The sequence below is a fragment of the Phyllopteryx taeniolatus genome, chromosome 8 (assembly GCF_024500385.1).
Source record: "Phyllopteryx taeniolatus isolate TA_2022b chromosome 8, UOR_Ptae_1.2, whole genome shotgun sequence".
Lineage (NCBI taxonomy): Eukaryota > Metazoa > Chordata > Actinopteri > Syngnathiformes > Syngnathidae > Phyllopteryx > Phyllopteryx taeniolatus.
In genome coordinates, this window is record NC_084509.1 from 20,627,728 (window position 1) to 20,649,237 (window position 21,510).

The window sequence follows — 21,510 nt, forward strand, 5'->3', positions numbered from 1 at the left end:
AAGTGCCAGAGTGAAAGAACCACCCTGTCGGTCAAAGCACTATCATGTCAAAGGCAAAAGGAACACAAAGTTACAGTATAAGCACAGACTAGCATCACCTAAGAGATCACACCCCAGAGAATGTCGCACTTGGCGGTTCTCCCCATATCAGAAACTGGCCTTGGTGGAGTCGATACATTCTAACCAGATAGTCGTGCTAGCCTTGACACACAGCTTGAGCTCGGGTACCAGTCCTCCTGAAAGCAGATGGACTCTCTTTCATGCTGGAGAAGCCAAGAGTGAGAGGCACTGAGCAGATGTGGGCATACTTATTGACACCCGGCGCGGTGCCTGTCTGAGGGTAGCCTCCCGCTGCCTTCTATTATATATATCTAATATATAGGTCCTTGTGTCCCTCATTGCGTGAGAAGGTGGAACGACCTCCCTGACCAGTACCCGAGGTTCTGTTATTGGATTTCTTCCTTTGTCACGGATTGTTCATAACGAATACCATGTTCAAACACACGGGCACTTGGTACTAGGACACCCTAAGCTGCAGTTCGATGATTGACTTTGTGGCAGTGTCATCAAACTTGAGGGTACATGTTCTGGTCAGCTGGGTGAAGAGAAGGGCTGAGCTTTCACCCGATGACCAACTTGTGTGTGTTGTCTCCGATGACTGCCGGTCCAACCTGATGAACCCAAACATACACACATTCACGGGTGAGGGAAGAAGGGAACGGGAGATCGACAGGCAGTTTGTTACAGCATCTGCAGTGATGCAAACTTTGTATTGGTCTGTCGTGGTAAAAAAAAGGAGCTGACCCGAAAGACAAATCTCATGATTTACCGAGCGAGCTACGTTCCTACCCTCACCTATGGTCACGAGCTGTGGGTCGTGACCGAAAGAACAAGATCACGGATACAAGCGCCCAAAATTGGTTTCCTCCACAGGGTTTCCAGGCTTACCCTGAGAGATAGGGTGAGACACTCTGTCATCCAGGAGGGGCTTAGAGTGGAGTTGCTGTCTCTCTGCATCAGAATGCTCAGGTATCTGGTTAGGATGCCCCTGAACACCTCCCTAGTGAGGTTTTGCAGGCATGTCTCACTGGGCGGAAGCCCCAGGGTTGACCCAGGACACGCTGGAAAGACTATGTCTCCCGGTTGAGCCTGAGAACACCTCAGGATCCTCCCCCAGATGAGCTGCATGAAGTGGCTGGGGAAAAGGAGTCTGGGCTTCCCTGCTTACGCTGCTTCACCAACAACCGGACCCCAAAATGAGGAATTATACGGATGGATGGATGGATGGAGATTTTTACGATGTAAAATATGTGCCTTGGTACAATGAACATTGGAAAAAACTGAATTCCATGACTGGTGACAGGTGAGTAGCAGACATCGACTACCAGATGATTGGGTAGCCCAATGTCTTAAAAAAGTTTTGCAATTTATTGCTAATTCAAAGTTCATAGATATATATTTTTTTTTTTTTTTTTTTTTTTATTCTACTATTTCATAATCTACTTTGTACCGTGATCATTTTCAGGTGGCTTTTGTACCAGTCACAGAAAAGCCATCTATCTGTTGAAGAGGTGCCATTTGGAAAGACAAAATGCTCAATGTGCCTATGTGATTTACCACAAGTACGAATTCTGAATGTTCTTTTGGAGAGACAGACATGTTCAGTAGATGTCCAGAAAAACAAACTTACTGTCATTATTGATTGAAAATGCCCAACTACAGTATACAGTTCCATTCACCTATCCATTTTCTATACTGGTCTATGCCACTTGTTGGGTCACGGGTGAGCCTATTGGGGTACTCCTTGGACTGGGCGCCAGCCAATCGCAGGGCATACAGTATAGACAAACAACCACTGACACTCACACCTATTGACAATTTAGATTATTCCATTTTCTGTAAATGTCTGTATGTCTTATTTTTAATCATATTCCCTGTCACACTCACTCTGTCTAGGCATATCAGAAGTGGGTGAGAGAACATGGCCCAGAGAGGCCCCTACCAGGGCTCAAATATACACATGAACAACTGTTCTTCATTGCCTTCGCACAGGTACCAAGGCCTAACATTAATTGTCATGAACCAAAGATGCATCATTTGTTTCAAATTTAGGCATCGAGTTCCCGTTTGTATACTTGCATTTGTAGTGCAACCTATTTAATTATTCTCTTTCTTTATTTCAGAACTGGTGTATGAAAAGAAGATCTCAGTCAATCTACTTGCAGTTGTTAACAGATAAACATGCACCAGAACACTACAGGTAAATTGAACACACTAAATACACACGTGGGCGAACAACTGCATAACATCAGATCATGTTGCATTTATGTACATAGCTTTCCCAATGTACTAATATATTATGCATTTCTCACCTTTCAGAGTGATTGGCAGCGTTTCCCAATTCAATGAGTTTTCCCGCGTTTTCGATTGTCCGAAGGGTACCCCCATGAACCCTGTTGACAAATGTTCTGTATGGTGACGTCATTGGAAATGCATCTGATGGCCGTAATTTGAAGACCACAATACATATTCACACGTTACCACTAACTCATCACAAGCAATCTGACCGCATTCATTCTACTTGAGGATAAAAGTTAATCTTCAATGCAAACGTAACGAATTAGTGATCCTCGTACTGTCATCAGCAGAAGAAAGCATTGTCTACTAACCAAGCTAGTCTCATCACTCATGCACATTACACATATCATTTATATATATTTTTATATATCTATATTTTTTTTTCAAATCATCTATTTTTGTATTACAGAAAATATATGAGGTCCATTGTGTATTTCATACAAAAGCTGGTTTGGGTTTTTTTTACTTTTTTTTTTTTTTTACTTTCAAACTTTTTGACTAGTTCATCCTCTTATGCATCAACTAGAACATTCTCAGCATAGTACAGGAGGTAGAAGGGTGATTTCAGTGCAGACTGGAGCAGATTTCTTAACTGCAATGACAGCATTGTTTTGCGTCGCTAAATGTCTCTCTTTTAGTTCCATACTGTATTCACGCTGGTTGTTGCTCTTGTGGTTTAGAGGGCAAAGCTAACCGTCATGACTGTTGTATCGTTTGCCTGCATTGTTCTCTTGTTACAGTATTTGTACCTTTTCAAGCGCAGTCAAGTGGGTTTTTTTTTGTACAAGGTGGATTCATTATTGACGTTTCTTCTCAGGAAATGTAGCATAAAGTCAGTACAACGTTCACCTCATCAGCAAATTAAGGAGCTGGCATTGGTAAATAAAAGGTTCCTGAGTGGCCTTTTAAATTGGACATTCTAGACAAACTGATTTAATTATATGAGCCTCAGTAACCAAGAGAGAGGCAGTGCGTTCGATCACTTTATGGTCAAATCAGAACATAACAAAATACAGCACTGTATATGCAGTGTGCACTAAAACAATTTTCCCATGGTTGACTAATGTATTTGTACAGTGTTGTTTTCAAGAAAATGCTTTTGAATACCAAATGTGAGTCAGCTGTTATTGTTGTATGGTTGATTTGACAAAGAGCATGTTCAGTCTCTTTGACACTTAACACCACCAAGCTCAAACAGACATTCGTGGATCACTCATCCAAAACATGACTGCAACTGCTAGTTCACGTGATTGCTATCGCTTGCTCTCTATGGTTGCTGTTCAGTGTTTGAATAAATACATACAAATTCCTGTGTCGTGTTGTGTGTGGCTTTGGGTCATTATCAGTGTGTTATCAGTGTGTGTGCTCACAGGCTTCATCCTCTAGCAATGGCCCATCTCTATCGTATAGCTGATGGTGGACTTCTCTTTATCAGGTACAACTGGATTGACTCGGTGAATCTCCTGGAATATATGCATGTATATTCATGAGCTCAAATCTCATATGGGTTTTGACTGAATGATAGTGGCGGTAGTACGAGGAGGAGGAGGAGGAGGAGGAGGAGCAGCAGCAGCAGCGGTAGTAATTCAGGTACTCACAAAATGTTTCAAAACACCAAAATAAAAACATATATTTTTGTTTGGTGGTGTGCCGTTACTGCAATTGGCTGGCAACCAGTTCAGGGTGTACCCCGCCTCTCGCCCAAAGATGGCAGGGATAGGCTCCAACAGGCCCGCAACCCTAGTGAGGATAAGCGGCAAGGAAAATGGATGGATTGATGGTGTGCCGTGACATTTTGTAAAATGTGTATGCTTTTGCTCAGTAAAGTTTGGGAAACACTGGCTTACAGTAGAAGAGGGACAAAGAAGTTTTGATTTGCCAACAATGGTTCATCCTGGAAGCTGTCACCTTATCGTGGTGGAGGGGTTTGTGTGTCCCAATGATCCTTGGACCTAAGTTGTCTGGGGCTTCATGCCTCGCCTCCACACACGGCTTGGGCTCTGGTACCAGTCCTCTTGAGAGGGGTTGGACTCTTTTCCACTCTGGTGTTGCCCACGGTGAGAGGCGCCGAGCAGGTGTGGGTATACTTATTGCCCCCCGTCTCGGCGCCTGTACGTTGGGGTTCACCCCAGTGGATGAGAGGGTAGCATCCCTCCGCCTTCGGTGGGTGGACGGGTCCTGACTGTTGTTTGTGCTTATGCACCAAACAGCAGTTCAGAGTACCCACCCTTTTTAGAGCCCTTAGAGGGGGTGTTGGAGAGCGCTCCCGCTGGGGACGCCATCGTTCTGCTGGGGGACTTCAATGCTCACATGGGCAATGACAGTGAGACCTGGAAGAGCGTGATTGGGAGGAACGCCCCCCCGATCAGAACCCGAGCGGTGTTCTGTTATTGGATTTCTCTGCTCATCACGGATTGTTCATAACGAACACAATGTTAAAGCATATGAGTGTCCACACGTGCACTTGGCACCAGCACACCCAAGGTCGCAGTTCGATGATCGACTTTGTGGTCGTGTCATCGGACTTGCGGCTGCATGTCTTGGAGACTCGGGGGAAGAGAGGGGTGGAGCTGTCCACTGATCACAATCTGGTGGTGAGTGGGCTCCGATGGTGGGGGAAGATGCCAGTCCGACGTGGCAGACCGAAACATATTGTGAGGGTCCACTGGGAACGTCTGGCAGAATCCCCTGTCAGAAGGAGTTTCAACTCCCACCTCCGACAGAACTTTGCTCATGTTTTGTGGGAGGTGGGGGACATAGAGTCTGAGTGGACCATGTTCCGCACCTCCATTGCTGAGGTGGCCAACCGTTGCTGTGGCCGCAAGGTAGTCGGTGCCTGTCGAGGCGGCAATCCCTGAACCCGTTGGTGGACACCAAGGGTGAGGGATGCCATCAAGCTGAAGACAGGCAGCTATTGGGCCTTTTTGGCCTGTGGGACTCCTGAGGCAGCAAATGGGTACCGGTTAGCCAAGCGGAATGCAGCTTTGGTGGTCGCTGAAGCAAAAACTCAGGCATGGGAGGAGTTCGGTGAGGTCATGGAGAAAGACTTTCGGACGGCTTCAAGGAAATTCTGGTCCACCATCCGGCAACTGAAGAGGGAGAAGCAGTGCACCATCAACACTGTGTATAGTGGGGATGGGGCGCTGCTGACCTCGACTCAGGATTTTGTGAGTCGGTAGGGAGAATACTTCAAAGACCTCCTCAATTCCACCGACACGCCCTCCCATGAGGAAGCAGAGTCTGGGTTCTCTGAGGCAGGCTCTCTTATCTCTGCGGTTGAGGTCACCGAGGTGGTTATAAAGCTCGTTGGTGGCAAGGGGGTGGACTCCGCCAAGGCAGCCCTTTGTCACCGATTCTGTTCATAACATTTATGGACAGAATTTCTTGGCGCAGCCGAGGCGTAGAGCGGGTCCGGTTAGGTGGCCTCAGTATTGCGTCTCTGCTTTTTGCAGATGATGTGGTTCTGTTGGCTTCATCAACCGTGATCTCCAACTCTCACTGGAGCGGTTCGCAGCCGAATGTGAAGCGGCTGGGTTGAACATCAGCACCTCCAAATCTGAGACCATGGTCCTCAGTCGGAAAAGGGTGGCGTGCCCTCTTCAGGTCAGGGATTTGATCCACATTGAGAGGAGCCAGATGAGGTGGCTGGGGCATCTGATTTGGATGCCTCCCGAACGCCTCCCCGGTGACGTGTTCCGGACACGTTCCAATGGGAGGAGACCCCGGGGACGACCCAGGACACGCTGGAGAGACTATGTCTCCCAGCTGGCCTTGGCGTGCCTCGGGATACCCCCGGAAGAGCTGGATGAGGTGGCTGGGGAGAGGAAAGTCTGGACATCCTTGCTAAAGCTACTTCCCCCGCGACCCGACCTCAGATAAGCAGTAGAAAATGGATGGATGGATGGTCCATTAAGTACTACTCGAAAAAATGAAGACAGTTATTACAATAAGAATCATCTTTATTTGCCAAGTATGTCAAAAACACACAAGGAATTTGTCTCTGGTAGTTGGAGCCGCTCCAGTAAAAAAGACAGCCATTTGACAGAAAGTACGTCTGAGACATAAAAACACAGCACGGAAAGTCACTGAGCAATGAAAGGTTATCGGTAATGTAGTAATGCTGATACTTTTTTCTTTTTACTATATTGCGCAAATGATGCAAAGTCCCCTAGCAATTTAGAGCAGTTTCAAATAACGGATAGAGCAATAATCTGGAACAGTGTCAATTGTGCAAATGGCGCAGGTACTTCACAAGCACAGTATTGGTCAACAACAGATATGCAAGTAGTGCAGGGTGGCGAGACTTACTACAGTGAGTGCACAAGTAATATATAATTGGCCCGACAGAGATGTGACAACAATCTCAAGACAAAATTGGCAGCATGTTACAATGGAATTGTAAGTTAACTGTTTAAGAAGTTAATGGCAATAGGGAAGAAGCTGTTGGAATGTCAACTAGTTTTAGTTTGCATTGTTCGATAGCGCCTACCTGAGGGAAGGAACTGGAAGAGGTGGTGACCAGGATGTGGAGGGTCCAAGAGGATTTTGCATGCTCATCTTAGTTCTGGCAGTATGCAAGTTCTCAAGGGTGGGTAGTGGGGTACCGACAATTTTTTTAGCAGTTTTGATTGTCTGTTGCAGTCGGAGTTTGTCCTTTTTTGTGGCAGCACCAAACTGGACTGTGATGGATGAACACAGGACTGATTCAATAACAGCTGTGTTGAACTGCCTCAACAGCTCCTGTGGCAGGCCGTGCTTCCTCAGAAGCCGCAGGAAGTACATCTTCTCCTGGGCCAAAGAACATATTCACCCCAATTTAAGCAGTGTCCCTCAACGCGTCTCGCACACTCATGCAGCTGCAACATGCCTGCCTAATGTCAACTCGTGGTGTGGGTGGTACTACATACAGTGGGTACAGAAAGTATTCAGACCCCCTTAGATATTTCACTCTTTGTTATATCGCAGCCATTTACTAAAATCAAGTTCATTATTTTCCTCATTAATGTACACACAGCAACCCATATACAAAAAAATGGGATTGTTGAAATATTTGCAGATTAAAAAAGAAAAACTGAAATATCACACAGCCCTAAGTACACCCTTTTGAGCTAATAAAGCCATGAGTCTTTTTGGGAATGATGCAGTTTTTCGCACCTGGATTTGGGGAACTTCTGCCATTCCTCCTTGCAGATCCTCTCCAGTTCTGTCAGGCTGGATAGTGAATGTTGGTGGACAGCCATTTTCAGGTCTCTCCAGAGATGTCCAATTGGGTTTTAGTCAGGGCTCTGGCTGGGCCATTCAAGAACAATCACAGAGTTGTTCAGAAGCCACTCCTTCGTTATTTTAGCTGTGTGCTTAGGGTCATTGTCTTGTTGGAAGGTGAGCCTTCGGCGCAGTCTGAGGTTCTGAGCACTCTGGAGAAGGTTTTTGTCCAGGATATCACTGTTCTTGGCCACATTCATCTTTCCTTCGATTGCAACCAGTCCCTACAGCTGAAAAACACCCCCACAGCATGATGCTGCCACCACCATGCTTCACTGTTGGGACTGTATTGGACAGGTGATGAGCAGTGCCTGGTTTTCTCCACACATATAGCTTAGAATTAAGGCCAAAAATTTCTATCTTGGTCTCATCAGACCAGAGAATCTTATTGTTCACCATCTTGGAGTCCTTCAGGTGTTTTTTTTTTAGCAAACTCCATGCAGGCTTTCATGTGTCTTGCACTGAGGAGAGGCTTCCGTCAGGCCACTCTGCCATAAAGCCCCGACTTGTGGAGGGCTGCAGTGATGGTTGACTTTCTAAAACTTTCTAAAACTTTCTCCCATCTCCCGACTGCATCTCTGGAGCTTACCCACAGCGATCTTTGTGTTCTTCTTTACCTCTCTCATCAAGGCTCTTCTCCCCCGATTGCTCAGTTTGGCCGGAGTCCAGCTCTAGGAAGGGTTCTGGTCGTCCCAAACGTCTTCCATTTAAGGATTATGGAGGCCACTGTGCTCTTAGGAACCTTAAGTGCAGCAGAATTTGTTTTTATATTATCTTGTTCAGATCTGTGCCTGGCCACAATTCTGTCTCTGAGCTCTTCAGACAGTTTCTTTGACCTCATGATTCTCATTTGCTCTGACATGCACTGTGAACTATAAGGTCTTATATAGACAGGTGTGTGGCTTTCCTAATCAAGTCCAATCAATATAATCAACACAGCTGGACTACAATGAAGGTGTAGAACCATCTCAAGGATGATCAGAAGAAATGGACAGCACCCGAGTTAAATATGAGTGTCACAACAAAGGGTCTGAATACTTATGGTTTGATATTTCATTTTTTCTTTTTTAATAAATCTGCAAAAACTTCTATAATTCAGTTTTTTTTTTTTGTCAATATGCGGTGCTGTGTGTACTTTAATGAGGAAACAAATGAACTTAAATGATTTTAGCGAATGGCTGCAATATAACAAAGAGTGAAACATTTTAGGGGGTCTGAATACTTTCCGTACCCACTGTATTTTGGTATCGATCTGATACCAAGTAAATCCATGGCCAGTATTGCTGATACTGATACCAATACCAATACTTTTCAATAAATCACTAATTCAGTGCCATTGACCAATTAACTCATCAAATAGAATAAATACATTCCCGACCGTTAAATTTTTTTCTAGTCAAATATGTTTTTTTCACGGCATTGGCCGGAGAAGAGTCTGATGTAACTCCACTGTAATGTTCAAGTTGGGTTTCATTTGTTTTCTACCGAAAATCGCCAGCCGAGGGCAGTGATGCACCGTTTTAGTTTTGACAAAAACTCTCAGTCTTGATTGTATGCATGCACACACGGGTGCATATGTACTGGCTGGAAGTCGGACGAGCTGAAGCATTTTTCACACTCGAAGAGATAAGGTATACATATATACACTGTAGTATTCGCAGAGTATGTATTGCAGTAGTTAGCACAATTGTGTGTGTCAGAAATGTGTATAACTGAGATCTTGTATAACAATGACCATGTCAACATCATGTAGGCCTTGAAAGATCGGTCAAAATCGTCAAAAATTTATGATACTCAGGGGTTGTCTTTTCTGAAAATGGCTGGCACTGAGTGAGTTAAGGTAGCTTCATCATCAAATTGCTAAATCTCAATTAATTGTCATGACCTTTAAGTGTTTTTGTGGTGTTTCCTTTATGATTAAATCGTTAAAACCCAGGACTATCAGGGCAAAGTTTATTAGTAAAGAGAAAGAATAGAACAAGGAATAACATTTTTCCCCATACATTGTCATGTATGGATTTTTTTCATAAATAAACAAAGTGCACAAAGGGATCACCTGAAAATAAATTAAAATAAACAACAAATATAAAAAATGTAAAACCAATTATTTTTAAAGTATAATGCCAGAGAGGAAGAAAGGCACCGTGTGTGTCACATGATGGCACAACATTGAAACACAAGAGGGGAAGGAGAACAAAGTGTGCCTTTGCCATGCTGAGAAGCTCAGAAGTGGTGAGTCCGCCGACCAGGCTGTCGATTTGAGTGAAACTGAAAATACTGTATCGATCTCATCACACTGTGTCGATCTGATACCGATTCTGACTTCGTATCCATACTATTGCTATTTGGACCGATACGCCCACCACTAATGTCAACATGAATGAAACTGAACTGCCGTTCAAAAACTGTTCACAGAGGCCAGAATGGGTGCGTTCTAAATAATGTACATCAGGCAGAAATAAACAGAGTTCAGTTCATGTTCGTCCAAAACATGAACGAGTTCATGAACTTTCGTTTCTTGAACTCATTCAAGTGCAACACTACCCTGATTCCACCAAACCATTCACATAGACCGTTGGTGAATGTTCAGGCTGTATGACAGTCCTCCTCCAAAAACATGGGGACCATCTTTGGCCTGAAGCATATTTCTCTGCAAAAATGGACAGACCTCGTGCAGTTGGTGGAGCAGAGAAAGCGCTTCTTCTGACTTTGTGGGTTTCTCTGATGTGGTCTTCCAAGTGCCGCATGAGGTTTCTCACATTATGGATGACCAAAAGCTTTCTCATGTGTCCGCAGCTCACTTTGGGCAATACTAAACAGCACTTCTGGGCGTGTCAAATGTTAAACTTTGCACCATCTTTAGGCCCATCTCTCTAGAATAGATTAGAACTCTACTGTCATTACCACAGAAACAATGATAATCAGTTAGGCACCTCACAATTTGCAACGTTGAGGTAAAAAAGAAATAAGCACACAATTATCAAAATTTCACTTATTTAGAGTGAAAACAATTGTTAACATTGTTAACATGCCATATGATATGGTAGTTATGTGATTCTTTACATATGTGTATTGCACAGTTTTGCCAGATAATATTGCACAGTTCTTGTTCATTATATTGTATTTACTTGTAAACAAGAGGTGGGGTGTAGGTATTACAGAAGTTGCAATAATAGAAGGAAAAACAAAAACTCAAACACCAACACAAGGCAGAGAAAATAAGTAGAACAGAAAACACAGTAGTACTTACTAAAGCACAGGAGTAGAAGTACTGGCAGAGAAATATGAGCACACGGAAATATGAGTATTCGTAACAAAAATAACAATGGCAACTAGCAAAGAACAATAATTCGCCAACTACATACCCCACTAATGATGGCTGGCAGGTGCGAGGTAGGAGACTCCGCCCACCAATCAGCTCCAAGAAACTAAAAAAAGAAGAAACAATCAGCACGGGTGCAAAACAAAAGAGGATATGACAGTGAGTTCTTTAATCCCCTGCCACGTACCTCGTGTTGTCACTGTTAAAGTGTCCCTCTGTTCGCTGTTTGTGTTTCTGTTTGGCTTTTTTTATGGCTCTTTGCAGGGACCAGCGTGCCTCTTTGTAGGCCTTCCAGTCTCATGACTTAAAGGCATCATCCCATGCTCAGAGCAGTATCCGCACCTCGCTGTTAAGCTTCAGTTTCTGGTTCTGGAACTTCTTTGATGGTCTTTGTTGAGGTCACACTCTCTGTCCAAAGTTGATGTAGGAACGCACAACGGATGTGTGCGATTCCAGGTCTGTCTCGTCTGCAAATATGTCCCAGTCTGTCGTTTCAAAATAGTCCTCCAGGAATGCTGTGCCATCCTCAGTCCACACTTGAACTGTTTTTACAGATGGTTGTGTCTACGGATTCTAGGTTTATAAGCAGGGATCAAGGGCAGAGAGGTGATCTGAATGATCCATGATCCGATGTCCAGACAGCAGCAAATGTCTTAATTGTGACGTTAGTGCACCATCTAATATTCACATACACACACATAGTCTTACCAGATCCGGTGGTTCGATCTGCTCCAAAGCTAGTGTGCCCTGCTAGCTCAGTAGCGGAGTCTGGGGTGAAAGAGTCCAGCCAAGTCTTTGTTATTACCATCACACAGTAATCGAGCCGGCGAGTGGTAATCCAAAATTGAAGCTCATCCATCTTGTTGTTTAGTGTCCGGGAGTTGGCGAGGGAGAGACATGGAAGGCCCGGTTTGAGGGCTTAGCATTTCTTTAAGTCCATTGGGTTAGGGTTAGGGTTAGGTTTATGTTTTCGATGGTGCCATTTTCTGCGCCACTTCAGCACGGTGATCTTGAACGAGAGGTCTGCTGTTGTGCGGCTCGCCGGCCGAATGAAGTCCAAGTTGCCTTCGCCGAATGAATGGCTGTCGCAAGCTGCAAGCAGGTCAGACCTGCTGTACTGCAAATGTGCTACTGCTATTCCACTCAAGAGAATAGAGGTAAAAACACACAAATAAGCAAAACAAACTGTTAAAACTACTCCTAACTTTGTTGCAACTTCACAAGCACCAGGTTGCTGCGACTGCTCGGGCTGTTGCAACAGCTCAGGCCACCATCTTGCTTGAGTATCTACTTTCTCTTCCCAAGGATGACAAACCGTATGACTGCATGGCTGAACATTATCTCCAGTGCTCTCGTCGTCCTGCCAAACCTTTGTTCAATCCTGACTTTGTATTGTTTGTGGATGGCTCCATGTCTGTACAGGCAGTTGAACTGATTGTACTCACAGAGGTGTGTAGACTAGCAGCAGACAAATCGGTTCCCATTTACATTGACTCAAGGTACTGTATGCATTCGGCGTTATGCATGATTTTGACACACTGTGATGTCATCGTGATTTCCTCAAATCAAATGGCAAGCCCATCTTCTCATCATCATCTCCCCTTTTAGAAGCTACTATATATTTCTCCCTTTCGCCATTGCTCTGTGCACATGCGCATCTTACACAGACTCTTCAGACCCAGTGTCAAAAGGAAATGCGAGAGCAGATGCTGCGGCTAAACACGCAGACCATCAGGCCACTGCTTTGAGCTTCTATTTGCTATACCTCCTGACATTTCACATGGTCCCGCATCTGTTGACTTAAAGTCCCTCCAGTGGTGTCTGATATTGGCCAAACAATAATCTGTCTACCCAAACATTTCTTTCCTCACTATGGAACGTTAACATATGTTGATGTTAGAAATTATTCGTGCATGCTGGGTTTTCTACATATGCTCAAAAAAATTGACAGACCTGTGTTACATGTGCAACTCACAATACAGGAAGGACAACACAGCTCACACCAGCAGCCAGTCCTCCTCTGTCCAGACAATTTGAACATGTGATAATTAGGGTTGGGCATCGAGAATCAAGAACCGATTGGAACCGTGACTAACATTCCGGTTCTGCCGGAATCGTTCAAATTTAAAAATTTCGGGTCCCAATTTTGATGCCTACAGTCCGCCCACCCCGAAGAAGAAAGTGGTGAAAACCAACGAAGAAGAGGTGAAAACCAACAAAGCGGTGACGTCAGGGTAGGCAAGTGAGGCAGAGCTGGTGGTATTTCCTTTCCACTGCATGTGAATAGTAAATAAAACCTTATGATTACATTAAATTGTTCCATTTTATTTCTATGGTCCGTGCTTTACATCGATTTTCTTTTTCAATCCAATAATTTCAATGAGTTCATCATTAAAATAGCTGAATTGTCATTTCCTGTTGAAATGCATAGGAAGCGCAACGACGAGTCACGTTGAGTCTTCGCTCGCACGATGCTTCAAGAGACCACGCACACATCCATTCAGGCAGGCTGTGATTGGTCCGTGGCTTCACACAAGAGACATTGGTGTTTCCTCATTACATCGCCAATAATATACATTTTATCACACATGTACTGCACTTACTGACGTTTAAAAGACTGTCTAATATATTTAATGAAAGTGTGTGACATTTAGTCTTTCTTATCGACCAGAAAAGCCACTAAAAGTGCACAGTGGAGTCTGGTATTTACGGTGCCACAACCAGCATGTGGTAGTGTTGAGTTGAGCTTCATCGAGCTCCAATCACGTGACGGTGTCAGTCCCTCGCCAATCATGAACCTCACCGCACATCACTGCGAAGAAGAACGCACATGAAGATGTCCTTCCAAACAAAAGTGTGTCTTAACTATGTTAATGAATATTAAGTCAATTGGGTTAGTTCCACACACATTACCTTTTAGTTCATAGGTTCTATATTGATACTGATGATAAAGAACCCCGAGTAAAATGTTCATTTCAGTTTATGCTGCGGGCTTCTAAGAAAATGGATGTTCATAATTTGGACTCCCTTTATTTAAACCATACAAACTTTTTTTGACCCAGCCCCCTAAAAGAATCGGAATCGAAATGAGGAACCGGAATCGGGACTGGAATCGCTCAAATTCAAACAATGCCTAACCCTAGTGATCATAGATTTTATTGAACTTGACCCCTCAGAAGGAAAGGAATACAGGCACTATCTAGTTCTAGTAGATATGATCCAAAAGGGCCGAGCTTCTAAAACAAACTGCTAGCGTTGTCACCACCGCTGAAATTATCCCATGTTGGAGTATCCGAGCTAGGTTGTCCAGCGACAATGAGTCACATTTTGCTAATGAAGCAATCAGTTAGCTTAGCCATTATTTGGGCATTAACTTGAGAACTCATTGTGGAAAGTTAAAAATGGCACACTCAAAAATGTGCTCAATGTTCTAAGGGGAAAAAAAAAACACCATGGACAAAGCACTGCCGTTAGCACTAATGTAATGTGCGTGAGGCAGAGAAAGTAAACTCAGACTAGTCTATCTCCTTTTGAAATCTGGTTTGAAGCTCGTCCAAACATGGGAATCTTGCACCCAGGACACTTCCACAAAATTGTGTGAACACTGCCCTATTGGGGTAATATCTTTTAAACTTGTCAGAATCAGAAAAGTGGTAGCTGACGCCAACCGAAGTTAGCAGCAGTTATGCGTCACCAGTTCCAACCAGGCGACTGTGGTCAACAGGGACCTCATGGCCCGTTCCAGGTTTCACTGACCACCCGCACCACAGTGAAGGTTGGAGAAAGGATCACTTGGCTCCATGCCATCCACTGCAGGAAGCTGCCAAGCCCAAATGACACGACCAACCAAAACCTGACGGTTAGGGAAGGGCCGAAATAAGCGCCTTTCTAACATGTGATGTGCCAAGTCACCAACTCATCTCAAATAAAGAAGCCCACCAGATGACATTGTGCTGTTCATACATCAAACCTGTCGTCTGTTTCACAGAATTTCACCCTGGTCATTGGTGAGTGACTGAAGAGTGAACAAAGACATGGCCATTCTTACAGGGCACAATAGACCCCTGAGCGGTGAAAAACAAATATGGAACACGATCTAATTCTATTAACAAATAGTTTGTTTTAATATCAGAATGAGGCTTTTCTAAGAAACACATTATGATGATGTATCTTCAACTGTGAAGGGTGATATGTTAGATGTTATATTTTTTTCTGACTTTTTATGATCAAGGGAGAGAAATTTAATGGAAAAATTACTCAAAAAAGACTACCATGAGATGTTTTTGCAATTTGAAATCACGAATGGAAGCCTTCTAACATCTGTCCTTCGAAATGTGATCAGCACAACTTCTCCTTCGTCAGAGGGGAGTAGGCGAGGTGATAGCTACAATAAAACTGTCTCCTATGCTCTGCAAAACATCAAGACAGCAAGATGCTTTGTGGGTTGATTTATTAGGATTCTGAGTGTAATCTATGTTTTTCCTATGCTTTGTATTTGGGAGGGGGGTTACTTCCCCCCTCTCAAATAAAGGTATAATAAAGAGACTGTTATGATGTGAGTCTGAAAGCAAGAAGACGAGGGAGAGAGATGCTTGGCGAAATGCACTCTTTGAATTCTTTTTTTCTCTTAGTACTAAGATAATACAGATTCTTTAAGACACGTGTCTGAATCAGATACTTTATTTCTTCATCTCACCCAGACAAACCGGAATTTCCACAACAATGCAGCCTCAGTGTGAAGCTTTTCCACATTTTCCTGACATACAGTAATGCTGTTGATAAAGTGCATGAAGAAGCTGATTAAACTGCATCTTTGGCACATTTGTTTTCTTTGTTCAGTGCACAAAAGCCGGCTGAAAAGCCTTTACCGAAATGGGTCAGATGTCACCCATATCGCGCCACTGTGTAACCTGGGTAATAGGGATGCTGAGAGTGTCCCTTAAAAATGCTGAACATACATAACACCGCACAAGAAAAAGCAGCCAGACAGAGTGATTAAGGATATCCAGCTCATCATGACTGTAGCTAAGAGAACCCATAACAGGGCTCAAGGGCCATGGGCGTGGCATGAGCTGGCCATTGCCATTGCTATCAGTGGAAAAAACTTGGTCAAATGGTAGTGCCTTTTGAGAAGGCTTCAAGTTTTGCCACGCAGAAGCACGTAACATCATGGTATTGTGTATTTGTGTACGTATTGTAAATGTTTATATATAGTACACGTACAGTACAACCCCAATTCCAATGAAGTTGGGACGTTGTGTTAAACATAAATAAAAACAGAATACAATGATTTGTAAATCATGTTCAACCTATATTTAATTGAATACACTACAAAGACAAGATATTTAATGTTCAAACTGATAAACTTTATTGCTTTTTGTAAATAATCATGAGCTTAGAATTTTATGGCTGCAACACATTCCAAAAAAGCTGGGACAGGGTCATGTTTACCACTGTGTTACATCACCCATTCTTTGAACAACATTCAATAAACGTTTGGGAACTGAGGCCACTAATTGTTGAAGCTTTGTAGGTGGAATTCTTTCCCATTCTTGCTTGATGGACAGCTTCAGCTGTTCAACAGTCCGGGGTCTCCGTTGTCGTATTTTACGCTTTATAATGCGCCACACATTTTCAATGGGAGACAGGTCTGGACTGCAGGCAGGCCAGTCTAGTACCCGCACTCTTTTAACTACGAAGCCACGCTGTTGTAACACGTGCGTGCAGAATGTGGTTTGGCATTGTCTTGCTGAAATAAGCAGGGGCGTCCATGAAAAAGACGTTGCTTGGATGGCAGCATATGTTTCTCCAAAACCTGTATGTACCTTTCAGCATTAATGGTGCCTTCACAGATGTGTAAGTTACCCATGCCATTGGCACTAATACAGCCCCATACCATCACAGATGCTAGCTTTTGAACTTTGCGTCCATAACAGTCCGGATAGTTCTTTTCCTCTTTGGCCCGGAGGACAAAAACAATTTGAAATGTGGACTCATCAGAACACAGAACACTTTTCCACTTTGCATCAGTCCATCTTAGATGAGCTTGGGCCCAGAGAAGTCGGTGGCGTTTTTGGGTGTATTTGATAAATGGCTTTTGCTTTGCATTGTAGAGTTTCAAGTTGCACTTTGGGATGTAGCGCCGAACTGTATTTACTGACATTGGTTTTCTGAAGTGTTCCTGAGCCCATGTGGTGATATCCTTTACACATTGATGTCGGTTTTTGATGCAGTGCCGCCTGAGGGATCAAAGGTCACGGGCATTCAATGTTGGTTTTCGGCCTTGCCGCTTACATGCAGTGATTTCTCCAGATTCTCGGAACCTTTTGATGGTATTATGGACCGTAGATGAAATCCCTAAATTCCTTGAAATTGTACATCGAGGAACATTGTCCTTAAACTGGCGGCACGGTGGCCGACTGGTTAGAGCGTCAGCCTCACAGTTCTGAGGACCGGGGTTCAATCCCCGGCCCCGCCTGTGTGGAGTTTGCATGTTCTCCCCGTGCCTGCGTGGGTTTTCTCCGGGCACTCCAGTTTCCTCCCACATCCCAAAAACATGCATGAATTGGAGACTCTAAATTGCCCGTAGGTGTGAATATGAGTGCGAATGGTTGTTTGTTTATATGTGCCCTGGGATTGGCTGGCAACCAGTTCAGGGTGTACCTCGCCTCCTGCCCGATGATAGCTGGGATAGGCTCCAGCACGCCCGCGACCCGAGTGAGGAGAAGCAGCTCAGAAAATGGATGGATGGATGTCCTTAAACTGTTCGACTATTTTCTCACACACTTGTTCACAAAGAGGTGAACCTCGCCCCATCTTTGCTTGTGAGTGACTGAGCAATTCAGGGAAGCTGCTTTTATACCCAATCATGGCACCCACCTGTTCCCAATTAGCCTGTTCACCTGTGGGATGTTCCAAACAGGTGTTTGATGAGCATTCCTCAACTTTCTCAGTCTTTTTTTGCCATCTGTCCCAGCTTATTTGGAACGTGTTGCAGCCATAAAATTCTAAGTTAATGATTATTTGCTACAACCAATCAAGTTTATCAGTTTGAACATTAAATATATTGTCTTTGTAGTGTATTAAATTAAATATAGGTTGAACATGATTTGCAAATCATTGTATTCTGTTTTTATTTATGTTTAACACAACGTCCCAACTTCATTCAAATTGGGTTTCTGTTACAGATTCATCCATAAAGGCATACACTGTGTTAATAAGCTATAGTTAAATTATAATGTAGCAATGTCACTGGACCAAAATAATAAGGACATATTCTTCTCATATTGCCGTCCGTTTGTACCTGACTGATTTACAACAAAAGCTCGGAAACTGTTCAGATGGTTTTGTCGCTGTCATTGCAGTATATCGCTTTTGTTGGACAACAGCGGCCTCTGTTGGTGCATATAAACAACAACCTGAGTGTGTTTGTGGGACTTGAGCCGCACTTTTGATTCCTCACTTGGAATTTTCAAATTCTTTCATGATTTCATAACATTAAACATGTTACATTTTGGTAAGGCAAGATGAAAAGATTCTCACCCTTTCTATGTTGTTGTTGTTGTAAGAGACAGAGATTCCTAACAATTTTGTGTAGTTTCACAATATTATTATTATTACTATAATATGATGGGATAGACAAATACACATACAGGTACAGCAATAAACGTTTGTACTATTGTACCATTGTAGTTTTGACACATTGTAATGTATTTTTGTGGTCCGTCCAGCATTGCTCCTCCCAAACACGAATGACATTTCAAAGTATAATATAGTATAGACATATAACAATTGTGTGACGTCCACAACGTTGCAGCCATAAAATTCTAAGTTAATGATTATTTGCTAAAAATAATAAAGTTTATCAGTTTGAACATTAAACATCTTGTCTTTGTAGTGTATTAAATTAAATATAAGTTGAACATGATTTGCAAATCATTGTATTCTGTTTTTATTTATGTTTAACTCAATTTCCCGACTTCATTGGAATTGGGTATATATATATATATATATATATATATATATATATATATATATATATATGTTTTTCATTTCTTTTAAAGGGTTGAAGTAATTGATCAACTTAACCATGAGGTAGAAAAACTACAATTTATTTTCCAGATAGAATGCATAACAAAATCCACATACCTGCTAAAATATATTGTGGTCTTCAACCATGATGCATTTCTAGTCATTAGATAAGAATGATCACATTGTTAATTACTACTATAAAAATATGAAATATTGTGGTCAGCATTTTGAGTGTTTCCAGGTGATGCATCAGACACTTTTCGAGTTCTGTTATGTTGCATACCAGAAGCGTTGTGATGCTGAAGAAAACAGTTCAAGGAAAACTTGAAAGAATAACTTTTCACATGAAAGAATCATCTTTTGCTGCATTTTTTCCCTTTAAACAATTAGTTGTCTGGCCAATTGTACTTACTGCATTGTACATAGTTTTTGGATATGTGTGCTACTTTTAGACAGATAGGCAGCCTATTCGACAAAGCCTTTGGAAACATCTTGAAAAATATTTGCACCCTCTTGACAAGTGGACATTTTCAATATCGGCTGTTTGAAATTGCACTACAAAACACATTAAAATCGCTTCAACAAATACTTCCATAAGTAATAGTCTGATACTTTACCATAAAAGAATGTGATATTTTGAATTGTAGGTGAAAAGAATACAGTGATGGACTTGTGGATTATTAAATAGGAATCACTAAGAAAGAAGCTGCATGCACTGTATGTTGGGTGTGCCTTTTTGATAGGTTGTTTTTTTTGAAGAAAGGAGAAGATGCTTGATATATGCTGGTTTCTGCTACTAAATATTTGTGTATATTCTTACAATCAGTGTTATTGTTCAAATTTTCTGTCTCTACAGAGAATTGTGTACACTACATGTGGTCAAGTGAGGTTTCTCATGAAAAGAAAAAGGATTAAAAAAAAAAAAATCACCATTTTAGTTCTCTGGTATGTGCTTTATATTAATTTCTTTTTTTAATCCAATAATATCAATTATTTCATAGTAAAAATTGTTGAGTTGCATTGTTTGAAATACATGGGTAGGACATGAAGATTGTGCAATCTCTCACTAACTGGGTTGAGGTAGTTTGTAATCGGCAAGTGCCTGTTACTGGCTTCTTCACATCTCCAATACAATGTTTTCACACTTTTTATATGTACCGGTACTCTAATCTCCCCTTGTCAGGCTCATGTATTTAATATTTATGTGTTACATATTTAGGTTTGCTGTTGCTGTCGGCATAAAACCAAAAAGCACGAGGTGAGGCAGACAGTACTCTGCCTCTCTCTGAAGTGGGCATACCAGAGCACACACAGGTTAACATTGCTGCCATTCTTCTGCACAGATTTAGCTCGCTGCAATTCCCAAGTCAAGTGTGCAGCTGCAGTCTGTTTATTCTTAAATTTTGCTCCAAATGAAACCCATACATAAAATATTTTATATCTAACCCTAAAAAAAAAAAAATCTTTAAAAATGGACTACCAATTGAAACATGATGTAATTCACAAAGGAAGTCCAACGCTTGAGTTTAAAGATCAGCTTCAAACATCAGGTCAGAAAATAGCCCACTCTTTTCTAACCGAGTTGCACACCCGAATGAATGTCAGGCTGCTAATTTAATGGCAAATACGCCACTCTATTTGGCACATTCACATTCTGGTGTACAGTAGTAGTGAATGGCTTGCAGAGGCCTCCAAACCACAAGAACCAAAGATTGAGGCTTCAAAACAAATGGAACCAAAGGTGGAAGCCTCTAATGCATTTTACTGCTGAAAAAATGCATGCAACTGTCAGCTTGGGCAGCAGCGACACGGATTAAAAATAAAATTAAGTTACTGTATTTCTTTGTCTGAACAGACTTTAATGGAAGTATAATAAAAATAAAATTAAGTTACTGTATTTCTTTGTCTGAACAGACTTTATTATTTCACTGAATGGCTTCTACAATAATGTTCTTAATATATGGGACTAGGCACCTCTAATGTATCATATTTGGACTATATGTAAAGTCTATGCTTCTATTGTAAAGTAATATCTCTTGATCAAGGGTCTGTTTTTTTTATCTACAAGAGGCAGGTTAGGGTGTGCATGTTTTTTACACTTTCACAAGGACAGCGTATTTGATTTGTCAGTCCACGCTCAGTTTCATTTACAGATATCCACATTTGAAAGAGGCCTATACCCAATTTCAATTCTTTTGTGAGTAAATTATCTCTTTAACCTTCTTGTGCAAATCCAGCGCTATGTTGTCACGTTTTGATTCTTTCACCCAGATGTTAAAATGTGTATCTACAAGCCAGCATTTCAAAGTATTGATCAGTTCTTCTCATCTGATTATATTTATTTTCTTGTCAAGCACCTGAAAACTGTTGCTGCAGAGCCATAGTTGAGCAGGAAGGACTCCTCATCTGACGATGAGGCTCCTTTCATTAAGAAAACCCCAAAATTGATTTATTTTTTGTGAACCAATAAACTCATAATAGTTTAAACTATTCAGTTTAAATGACGAACACGAGATGGCACCATGACATTTCAGGTG

The 21,510-nt window shown here is 42.3% G+C and overlaps 1 protein-coding gene and 1 long non-coding RNA gene across 6 annotated transcripts in view; one reads left to right on the plus strand and one right to left on the minus strand.

Moving 5' to 3' along the window:
- LOC133482415 (endothelin-converting enzyme-like 1) overlaps positions 1–3,668 on the plus strand; it is a 56,301-nt gene extending 52,633 nt beyond the window's left edge. For all 4 annotated transcript variants that reach the window (XM_061782513.1, XM_061782514.1, XM_061782512.1 and 1 more), the window contains 3 exons: positions 1,957–2,052; positions 2,184–2,260; positions 2,380–3,668. In XM_061782513.1, the coding sequence (XP_061638497.1) occupies positions 1,957–2,052; positions 2,184–2,260; positions 2,380–2,479 (273 nt within the window). In that variant the 3' untranslated portion in view covers positions 2,480–3,668. The remainder of the gene's footprint in view (positions 1–1,956; positions 2,053–2,183; positions 2,261–2,379) is intronic.
- Positions 3,669–9,641: 5,973 nt separating this feature from the next.
- Positions 9,642–16,150, minus strand: LOC133482709 (uncharacterized). Of its 2 annotated transcripts, XR_009789881.1 has the most exons (4): positions 11,130–16,150; positions 10,986–11,048; positions 10,871–10,891; positions 9,642–10,493 (listed from the first exon to the last, which is right to left on the minus strand). It is a non-coding gene; the product is annotated as an uncharacterized LOC133482709 (long non-coding RNA). The 2 variants fall into 2 exon arrangements; XR_009789882.1 differs by having other exon boundaries at positions 9,642–10,891.
- Positions 16,151–21,510: the final 5,360 nt, after the last annotated feature.